Source organism: Glycine soja, chromosome 10, assembly GCF_004193775.1.
Source record: "Glycine soja cultivar W05 chromosome 10, ASM419377v2, whole genome shotgun sequence".
NCBI classification, from domain to species: domain Eukaryota; kingdom Viridiplantae; phylum Streptophyta; class Magnoliopsida; order Fabales; family Fabaceae; genus Glycine; species Glycine soja.
This window is the reverse complement of record NC_041011.1, coordinates 51,938,803-51,950,377: the sequence shown is the minus strand read 5'-3', so window position 1 is coordinate 51,950,377 and position 11,575 is coordinate 51,938,803. Positions and strand designations below refer to the sequence as shown.

Below are 11,575 nucleotides of genomic sequence, written 5' to 3'. Positions count from 1 at the left end.
TGTAAAAAAATGCAACCTCACTGATCCAGGCAAGTTAGACCATTAGTTTCTGAAAAGCCTAAGAAAAAAGAAAGAAAGCACGAATATGTGTATTAACGTTCATATATCAGTAGTGATGGATTAGAGTATGTTCGGATATTACTTCCAATCAACTAAATTTACATTCTAATACCAGCATGAAAAAATTACATTCTAATACCACATTGCTCGTTCGTTTATTCATTGGAAAGTATAAAACTTTCGATCGGTGCCAATTAAACAGATTTTCAAACACATCCTTAGTCCTATGTCTAATTGTAGCTGCAATAAATTGAGATTTCAATTTGTTATAAATATGGTAATTACATAACTGGCAACTTCATCCAAATTAATGTAAGATGAGAGATTGAAGTAAATATGTCATAAAATGAATATGGTCAATTCTATTGTTAATATATTAGTAACTGATTTAATTTTAAATGAGGTATAATATTATTGAGGTGGTTCAACTAAATACATTGAATTTGGATTTTAAGAGTATGTTTAATTTGATAAAATATTTTTTAATAATGCAAATAATTATAAACTATTTTATTTTCATTTACCCTCTGTTTCTATAAGTTAATTTTTTTCTTCAACTAAATCAAAGAAAATGTGTCATTATCTATGTTTTGAAATTACCATTTTTTAGACTAATCAAATTATATTTCCTTTTCAATTCTTGAAATTGAGTTTAATGTCATTACGTATATTAACAATGTAAAATAATTTCATCTAATTATAAATTATTATTTAAATTATTTTAAAAATCAATAAACTTAACATACATTAATATACATGGTAGATTGTAATTGAATGACTGTGTAAAATACATTATAAGTATATAACTCTTTTTCTCTAATAATAATTGTTTAAAAGTAAAATTATAAGAATCCACACAATTAGCTAAAAGGTTTTTCTTTGCAAGAGGTCAACACATTTAGGTAATAACTTAAACGTCTTTTAAGCATAAAAAAAGTTAAACGTCTTTTTGTAGAGTTTTTTGTTTTATGTAGAGTTCAACAATAACAATGCTTACAAACAAATAAAACATAGTGTTCGAGAATTCACATGACTTAATTAAAGTGCTTCTCCCCTAAAAAAATAAATTGAAGCGCTTCTTAGTACAGTATAAAAAAAATTGCATGTTCCTGTCAAAAAAATAATTACATGTAACTAATTTCTTCTTCTTTTATTTACAAAACCTCCATTCTTCTTTGCTAATTACCTTTTAACACGTACTATAGCATTTGTTTAGGAGAAAAATTATATTTGTAAAACAAAATATACAACTAAAAGAAAAAGAGATAAAAAAACAAATTTAAATTTAAAATACAAATGATAAGATGAAAAACAAATACACTCAAAATATAATATGTTATACAGATTATTATAAGTGTATCACTCCTCTTTTTTTAATATCGGTACAACAATAATGACAAAAATGTAAAATTAAATTCATAAAAAGTACCAAAAAGTTAAGGATTATTTTATAAGGATTGATTGATTGTCATAAAATAAAATGGATTAAATAATTAATTTAACCACACAAAAAAAGAATTCCCTCACTAGTAGGCCTTATTAAATTAATAATTATACGAATATCACAATTTTAATTCACTAGTGTTACCCACTTGATCATATTCCCAGATTTATCTTACTTTTTACCTGCTAAACACAGAAAACTTTAGAAAACACTATTCAGAATTGACAATCAACAGCAACAGTAGGTATACCAATACATTAGTGCACTCGTCACCTAACATCTTAAAAAATGATGCATGTCTCAGCGAGTTGCTTCGACATAACACAACACATAATAATAGCATAATTACTTACATAAATCACCCCAAACCCTTACTCACTAACACTATTGTCCGTTGCAATTTTCAACATTGCAGCCACCACCCTCTATATACGTAATGTTCCCAACCTTGTCACTGTTTTCACTATAAGTTATAAGGCCATTGTACATTTTTTGTGATGCTTTGGAGAACTCTGTCAATGATTCAAACACTAGAGAAAACCCAGATTGCAATCCATGTAAGGTGATCCTCTGTGTTTCTTGCATGCAACTGTGGTGCTTCTCCTTCTCCGCCTCCACTTTTCTCCTCAGTGTCTCCAAATGATCACTCTTCTCCATCATGCACTCCTCCTCCTCTTGATGATGATCATTTCCGGCCTCTGATTCACGGTCCGTGACGTGATACTCGAGCATCCTAGTCTCCACCACTTTATGTGATGATGCTGAAGAATACCTTCTCTCCAAATCTCTTGTTAACCTATCTACCTTCCTTTTCTGCTGTTTCTCTTTGTTTTGCTGAAGCCACAAAGTTCTAACATCCTTCACTACACTTTTCAATGCAACTGTTACCATTTTATCGGGTAACTTTTGCAGCGAAGCTAACCAGTCGTTGCATATCACAAGCAGCGGTGGCCCGTTGACTTGGTATTGCATTGCAACATTTTTGCTTCTTGAGTAAAACTCAACTTCAGGGACTATGAACTTACTCAGCCATCCATGGAGAGCTTCAACATATGCCTTTTGCGCTGCGGTGTACTCTTTGAAGCAGTCCCGCCAATTTTGAAGCTGAGCTTCGAGCTGAAGAGTTGCAAATCCATGAGATTGGTTGCAGAATTTACCATACGTGGCGCATGTGAAGTATTTGACTTCAGATAGAATCTTCTTCTGGGTTTCATGGGACTCCAACATGATTTTCCATGACTGAGTCAGGCTGCATTACGAAAAAATGGAACATGAGAAATAAATGAAACTTGAAATTATTTAGTTTGTTTAGTTTCCAGTGATAATGTTATCCCACCCTTTTAACAGTTCAAGAATTTGAGGTTGTAATTCTTCATCTCTCATTTTCTCAATTCTCTTTGAGATTGACTCTGCACGCCGAATTGCAACCAAGATCCCAGCATATAGATCTTTCACTTCAGTTTTAGTTTTGTCTGTGCTTAGTAGATCATCTCCTCTAACATTCTTACTTCTCAACTGTGTGCATTTTTTTTCGTAATTTTTCCGTGTGCTATCTCCAGCCTAAGTTAAGGAAAATTTTCAAACGATAAAAGCAGGATGAGACAAGGAGTGAAACATGTGCATGCTTGAAAATTACAAAAACTGACTATAATGGAATTAAAAAACTAAAAGAGTTTAAAATTCTCCAGGAAGTTAATTTCATTCATCTTCTCAGTTTTCATTTTTATCAAGGACTGGATGTTGTAGAGTTTAGCAGTTTTCTTATTGACAGATGGAAATTCATTCAATATAAGGCACACATAGAGACATGGAAAATTGGTGGTCAAGGTGATTGATTGACTATCCGTTAGTGAAAATTTGGGTATTTCCAGAAATAAAACTAAATCATATTTAACAAGACATGAAATGTAATGTGATTGCAACTCTCCAAATAGACACTTGTCAAATAGAAGTAGGTGTAAAGTCCTTGACTCAACATTCATGCATCAGTGACTGAGAAGAAAGATTAAATATCGGGTAGAAAATCTACCAAGTATTTCAAAATTTCATTTACAAATTTGTAATCTGAGTTATATTGTTCCATGTTCAAATCATTTTGGATATGTTTGCATCACCAATCTGAGTTTGCCAAGAAGGAAGCCTTTAACACAGATATTAAAGATATAACAAACAGGATAGGTTAACTTATGGGCAATGCCAAACACTAGAAGTTAAATAAATGCCCCTAGAATTTATATGTAGATAGATGCAAGGTGTGAAAAAAGTAAGAAATGGTATATGGATCAAAGTTATTTTTATCCATTCCAGAATAAATGTCGAACAAGTATCATCACATGAATTGAAAAAAAAAAAAGGAATTAAATAAAAATAACCTACCTTAACCTCCTCAAACAGTTTCTTTTCCCATGCATATAACCTTCCTAAGGTTAATAAATGACTTCCCGAATCCATTCCTCCATAATCATCAAACAGATCATTTTTATATTCCACCCGAGTTGAAGAATTTTTCACATTTGGAACCATAAGACTCTTGCATGATGATTGCCTAGATGAAATGGACTTCCATGTTATTGCATGAATGAGTTTAGTCGAACTTTCTGCATTGAGATCAGATGGTTCAAATTCTCAAGGGTTGAAACTTGAAACAGAAGCATATGAACCCATGCAGATATAATCAAATGCATATGCTTCTGTTTCAAGTATAGATACATGAAACAGATACACAAGATGGGACATACATAATATCCATTTTCAAAGCATGCAAAAATAACACTTAAAGCATGACTTTGATTAAATTTTCAGGGCGAAATCATTTTTATTTATTTTATCTTATAGAGCTTTCTCATTAAGCTTTTAATTATAATAAGCTATTTTGAACCTAAAAGAAACCAGTTCAGTGTTCAAACACACACCAAATAAACATAATAGCACTTCCTTTGAGGGTTCAAATAAACTTAGCAATTATACCAGAGTCATTCAAATAAATAGTTAACATATTTAAGGTTGTGTGGGCTATGTAAGAAATACAGCAATCAAGTAAAAAAAAGGCTTTACAAGTGTCAACCGTTGATTTGAGAACCTAGAGTAGACCATACCCACATTATTAACTACTTAGAAACTCAAGTGCCTATTGTCACATGGATCAACACGTAGAGTGTCAGAAGATGACCTTTGCATAGATATCAGAAAATTTAAATACTGCAACATTTACAAGATGAACTAAGATGTCCAAGATTCAAGTATATACGAAAATATCTAAAGTAGGACGGAGAAAAGGACAGTCCATAATGGAAATAGAAACAAGTTAACGGGGCATGATAACCATACCTTGCACATGCCGAATGTTGAGGCTAATAATATGAAGCAGAACCAACACAACACAACAATGTACAAGTTTTCATGAATCAATTACATCACACAGTAATTATTATTATTTCTACTAGTTACTAATAATTCATGAAATTCAACCACAAACATGAATTTGATATTTGCAAATTAATAATAGCTCAAAAATCTTTCCAAGATTACAACTTGAAGAAGATAGGGGCCCACCTTTTATTTCATCCAAACTAGAATGAAGGGGGGTTCTATTAGCTTCCAGCATTCTGGTTACCTCCTTACCAGAATCGTAAGCCTTGAGAAAATGGTCCTCAATGTCTTTCAAAGCTTCAAGCAACTCTCTCCCCTCTGCTGGTGTATCAAGAACTGCAAGCCCCCTTTGCTCCCCTTGGTTTTCAGTGGCCACATCAACCACCTTAACTGCTTCAACACCACTCAACACTTGCTCAACAGCACCTTCGTTATTACTCTTATTATTATGATTATTGCTATTATTCTCTTCAACACTCACCACTTTGTGCTGAACCTCTTCTCTCTCCACTTCTTCCTCTAATTCAGGAATCCCCTCCTCCTCTCTTACTGCCCTTAAATCATCATCTGAGTTCCTGTGGTAGCCACTCATGACCTCACTCCTCATACTGTCCAAAGGGTAGAAGAAGTCCCATCCAAAATCTCTCTGAGGGGATGGCATTGAAGGTGGCATAGGCATAGACATGGACATGGACATGGACATGGACATAGTCATAGGCATGCAATAGTACCCACATGGTTGTTGTTGATGTTGGTCTTCTTCTCCCTTACCTTCTTCACCCTCCTCTCCTTCCCTTTTTTCTTCACTCTCTTCCTCAGAAGACTCGGAGGTTGTTGAAGAGATGCATGAGTCACAAGCAGCAATCGCTTGATGCTTGTTTTCTGAGGGTGTCTGCTGGAGGAACATGGGGTTCGTAATGACATTCTCAGTAGGTGGAGAAGGAGAAGAAGGGCAAGGAGGAGGGAAAGTTATGAGGAAAGGTGATGAAGGTGAAGAGTGGCGTGCAACAAAGAGCTTAATGGCCGCAGCTACTGCATTCAGAGAGTGAAAATACTTACAATGAGCCTCAGCAAGTGCATATCTTTTCTCCACAGCTTGCTTTAAAAGACGCTTTCTCTCTCTACAAATAGCCACCACTTCTTCTTCTTCCTCTAGTTTGGAGGCAACACATCCCATATCTCTCTCTCTCACACACACACTAGTGTGTAATGTAGTGTAGTGAGTGTTCCTTATCTTAACAAGGGTTGGATGCTTTTAGAAGATGGAGTAAGAAAGGCTCTTACTTGTTGCTCTTTTCTCTGACAAAAAAGGAGGGAGCTTTCCCAGGTAGAGAGAACCAAACTTTCAACTGGGTTTTTAAAGAAACAAACAAGTTTTCAAAAAATAGCCTTTTCCTAAGTTTTGGAGTAAAAATCATTCCTCTTTTTGAGAAAAAAAAAATGCAGCAGATAATGTTGAAGAAGCTTTCTTTAGAAACAAAACAACCCAACAAAGATTTCCATTCCCTCAGTCTCACTACCTAAGTAGCCAGCTCCAACAAGATAGAGATATTAACTTAATTAATTTCAGTGCCTTAATGGAAATAAAAATAAATAGAGTTACTAAATAAGTATACTTTAAAAAAATTACAAGACTTAACACTTTAGTAGAGGAGAGAGAGAGAGAGAGTAATGAAGGTAGGGGCTCGAGAAAGAAAGAGAAGACAGGGTTCTTTCTAGTGTTTGGCAATTTGCATTTGATGGTTTTGAGTAAGGTAATGGTGAAGCTTGTTAAAAAGAGAGTAGTAGTAGAGCCTAGAGAGATTAAAAATAATGCAAAAAACAAAAAGAAAAAGCATAGCAGAGTGGTGACTTGTGAGAAAAAAGAGGAGTTCAATTCAACAGAGAGAGAAAGAATAAAAACCGTTCCACTCCCCCAGAGGATGGTTTTGTCAGTAAACGGTGTCTTTCTCGTTTGTGTTTTTCAAACTCTAGTCTTTGTCTTGTACTAATCGCTCTTATAATGAGAGAATAATTGTGTTTATACCATCAAAATTTAAAACTACTGACCAAATGCCAATTAGTACTTAGTAGTAGTTACAAAAATAAAACAGTAATACTTTAAGAAAAAAATATTATTAGTTCAGTTCGCTGTAATTTTTAATTAAATTTTTACATGATTTTTAATAATAAAAATTATTAATTGTTTGTTGGATATACAAACTGATAAGAGGATGGTCAACAAGACCAGGCAAGCTACTAAACACTAATTGGGATTCAGTGTGGGGTTTAGCAGAACAGATAGGTGTCAGAAGTGTGATACTTTAATGACGAATTTATCCCTTGGATTAGATGCCCTGTCCCACTGGAATGTAACGAATGCATTGCCACTAGATTTTGGCAGTGTTTTTTCAGGTGGTGACCCAACACACTTCTGTTCTGCTACCTCGGTCCCTCCTAATGCAACCGTGATTGACAACCTCAAGTTTATGCACACTAACAATTCTTCTTAGGTTGTCTTTTTTATTAAGAAATAAATAGTTGCAATTTTTTTTACATTGATACAAATTATTTTGGGATTCTAAATGTTCCAATGTTATACGTAAATGGATAATTTAAAATTTAACTTCCAAATTTTATAAAATATTTTTTATTAAAATAAGTAGATAAAGTATACTAGACATAGTGCATGCCTAAATTTACATTGATTGTTTATAGTTATTCATGATGGAACAACTTTCAAATAAGAGTTTATTATACAGTCATAAATGTCAAATAATTTTATATTATTAATTAAATTAAAAATTATGATAAAAATCAATAAATATATGAATGATGATTTTTTTATAACAATATAAAAATATTTCATATTTTCATCACATAACCTATTTTTTATTAAATAACAAAATGTGACATTGTAATTTTTTTTAGTTTTTGCTCAAGTTTATCATATGGATTGAGGCCTGCGAGTCACATGTTTAACTTGCATCTTGTATGGGTTACCGTTTTAAATTGATTTCATTTAACATGAACGTTTTTCCATTTTTGTATGTGTGGGTTACCGTTCTAAATTAAATGGATTTTTTTATATGAACAAGTGTTAAAATAAATTATTTGTGTTCAATAAGTGATTTAAGGTTCAAATCTTATTTGGTTATTAAGCATAAAATAAATCATTGAAAGGTAAATATTCATTTTGTATGTGTTGATGATTTCTGATAAAGATTAGTTTTTGTTTTTAACGGGACTGTTTCATATCAATTTCATAGACAAAAGAAAAAAAATAAATTTTTTTATACAATTATCTCTTTTTTATATATATGAAGACAAATTAATTTATTTGTGAATTGTCAGCATGCTTATGGGCTTTTACTTATTATTTTTTAAAAATAATCTTAGAGTATTTTTTATCCATTCTCCAACAGATATCTTTTGTCTAAATTATTTTTTATGAGATAATTTTATTTTAGTCAGATAAAATTATTATGAGTGATAATTTTTTTTTCTAAATATTTAACATCTTATTTAAGTTATTAAGCTGGATATGTTTAGTTTGTACAGAAAGATATAATTTATATATAGAATCAATATAGCTTCGATAAAAAGGAAAGTTTTCAAGTTTGTGTTGTTACTGCAGCGTTGTGTTTGTGTATAACTACATTTTTTCTTGTTACAGTACAACTACAATTTATTCCAATAACAAAGTTTGTTTGTTATGCACATATATTTTTTTAATAACTTTTTTGTGTGTGTGAAAATGTGATTTTTTGTCTTCTAAAAAAAAGCAAGTTAAACATTAGTATAACTTTTTATTTTAAATTTGAAGGCCACAAACTGGTCCATTAGCCTGCCGTCTATGTGATATAGATGCGAGCCTATAAAATCTGACCCATATGTATTGTGGTCCAGTCCGACCAATTTAAGTCGTGGACCTATTCAAGCAGGCTTAAATAGACGGATTAACTCTTATACCTAACTCTAATTTTTGCAATTTAGTATTTATTAATGCTATAATAGTTTGTCAAATATTTACCTTAATAATATTGACATTTCCACTGTCTGACTAGTTTTGAGATGATTGAAAAATAAATTTTAGACTAGCTATAAAATTAGGGTAAGAAACGTACATTTAAATGAAAAAAGAAAAAAATATTAAGAATATCTAGTTAAAAAAATGAGAAGAGAAAGGCTCATACTTTTAAAATTATATATTCTAATTTATAATATAAAATTAAATTCTCATGCATTATCAATGAAAACATTTTTACATTATTATGTGAAAGAATGATCAATTTAGTAAGATAATATATGTTTAATTTTTTCATATAAAATTTTCTTGACCAGTGAAAATTACATACATACGGTAAAAGAGATTAATCTACACTCACTGAATTGGGTTGTCTAGTTATCAACTAACGAAAAATCACCTTACATATAATTTTTAAAACAATGACTGCAAAAGTCGACTATCTTCCCCTAGATGAAAAAAATATATTATCACTACATTTATATTAAATTCTTAAAAATATTTATAGCCAAATATGTAAAGAAATTAAATGACACGAAAAGCTTCAAGGTAAAACAAGTTTTGTAAAATCAAAACATATATCAACCCAACTATTATTATAATAAGTTTTCCGCGGTGTGTTAGGATACTAAAACTACTCCTACTGAAAATAACCTAAATCTATCATTAGAGAACTATTGTGAAAATAAAAACAAACTTTAATATTTTTCATTTATGATTATAGGTAAAGATAAATACATTTATATAGTTTGAAGTGATGCCAATCAATGGATAATACTTGTCCAAGTGACAACATCATATTATTTTTAACTTTAAAAAAAACTTTAATTTATAAAATACATATTTGTAGCAACATGAAGTTTGTTAAATGGTAAGAATACTTGTAGCAACAATGGTAAGAATATCTATCACGATTCACAGAGTTTGTTAATTGATTCTCAAACCACGATTCAACAAAAGCATACCAAGATACTATATAAATAATTAGGCCCCGTCAATTTTTCATCACTCATCTGTAGCAACATGAAGCAACACAAAATCACGTCCCTTGCATTGTGTCATAACCAAAGCCACCCTGTATCTCTATCTCTATTGCAAACCCAAACCACCACAGCCCCACAACCTCAATAATTATAATCAGAAATCATACAACCATGCATGGCTCTCCCATCAACAAACCATCCATCTCAACCAAACCAATTACTAAGATTTGCATCTACTTAGTATGAGTGTAAATATATTAAAAGTTAGGACTGAGCCACTGAGAGAACTAAAAAATTAATTAAAGACAAATATAAAGGCATGCATGGTGCACCCAAAACAAGATCTAACACCTTAAATATATTCTATGCCGTCAACGACTTGTCCCAATTCACATATATGTTGCCCTCAGCTAGGGCAGCATCTAGTTAATGCACTTTTGTCCATGGGATCATGCTGCAAAACAAGCAAATCTTTAATCTAAACGTACAGTACTACACTAATTTACGACATTAACAACATAAAAGACGTAAGAAATATAAGGTGAATTGAGTGATTAAAAAAAAGAGAATAAAAGAAAAAATTGTAAGTTTGATCTCCTGCTAACAATTAACTATTAACATTTTTATCAATAAAAAAAAACTTAAAACACGTAATTATGTGCACATACTTTCCTGGATGAATATCATCATCATTTTATATTGAGGGAAGATGAATGAAATTGATGTTAAATGTTTTGGCCTATATGAAATTAGTTTTAACACCTGTCTCCGCTTAGCTTTCAAAAGAAAATACGGTGACCATGATGCACTGTTTCGTTACATTTCATTTCATTATTTCAATTTGCGACCAAATCCATAATGTATGATCACAACTCATGTCTTACATGGAGTCTAATAGGCCCCAGTCGCCCCCACCTTAATTGCAAGTTGCAACAATTCCTTCGACCCAAAAAGGGAAGTAAAAAAATAATTCTTTTCTTGCTCCTATGTTTTGGGATTTTCTTCTTCTACCCAGCAAAGTTTCTTATTCACTCAGTAGTGACAGGAAAAAATCAAAAACACCCTTATATGTAATATATACAGATTGACATTCCCTAAAATCCATACATTATAAGATCAAAATTAATTATTATAAAATTTATTACATAAATATAAATTTAAATTTATATGTATATTAAATATATATTAAAAATTTTAATGTTATATATAATGATATTAATTATTTTGTTAACATAATTAACTTATTAATTTAATTGATTAGAATATCACGCCTTACTATTTTGAAGAAAAGAAAGAAACAAACAGAAGAAACTTTCCAGTAAATCAATAGAAGAATTCCCCAGAATAAGATAAGATAAGCCTTGCTCGAAGTGTTTGGTTTAAATTTTTTTAGCACAAAAAGTTACTTTTAAAAATCGTGTCTATTCTTTAAAAAAATGTGTCTGTTTTATTTGTCATTAGAGTAAAATATTTACCAATTTATTTTATTAGTAATTATTTTTTATCAAAAAAAACTTACTAACAACATGTCAATGACTGATTTTTATAGAAAATTTGACTAACAAATTGTCAATGACTAATTTCTGAAAAAAAAAGAAAAATTACTTTTCACGTGTCTATTTGATTCACATATCATAAACAACAATTCCTGCAAAAATAAACTTAATTTACATATTGAGTCGATGGAGTTATTTGGCATAAAATTTTGTCCTT

General features: G+C 31.1%; 1 protein-coding gene across 1 annotated transcript; it reads right to left on the bottom strand.

Annotated features, from left to right (window-relative positions):
* Positions 1 to 1,704: 1,704 nt before the first annotated feature.
* Positions 1,705 to 6,660, bottom strand: LOC114370439 (nitrate regulatory gene2 protein-like). The gene is made up of 4 exons (XM_028327789.1): positions 5,057 to 6,660; positions 3,881 to 4,101; positions 2,841 to 3,064; positions 1,705 to 2,753 (listed from the first exon to the last, which is right to left on the bottom strand). The coding sequence occupies exons 1-4, from the start codon at positions 6,048 to 6,050 to the stop codon at positions 1,889 to 1,891; spliced, it is 2,304 nt and encodes a 767-aa protein (XP_028183590.1). The 5' UTR covers positions 6,051 to 6,660; the 3' UTR covers positions 1,705 to 1,888.
* Positions 6,661 to 11,575: the final 4,915 nt, after the last annotated feature.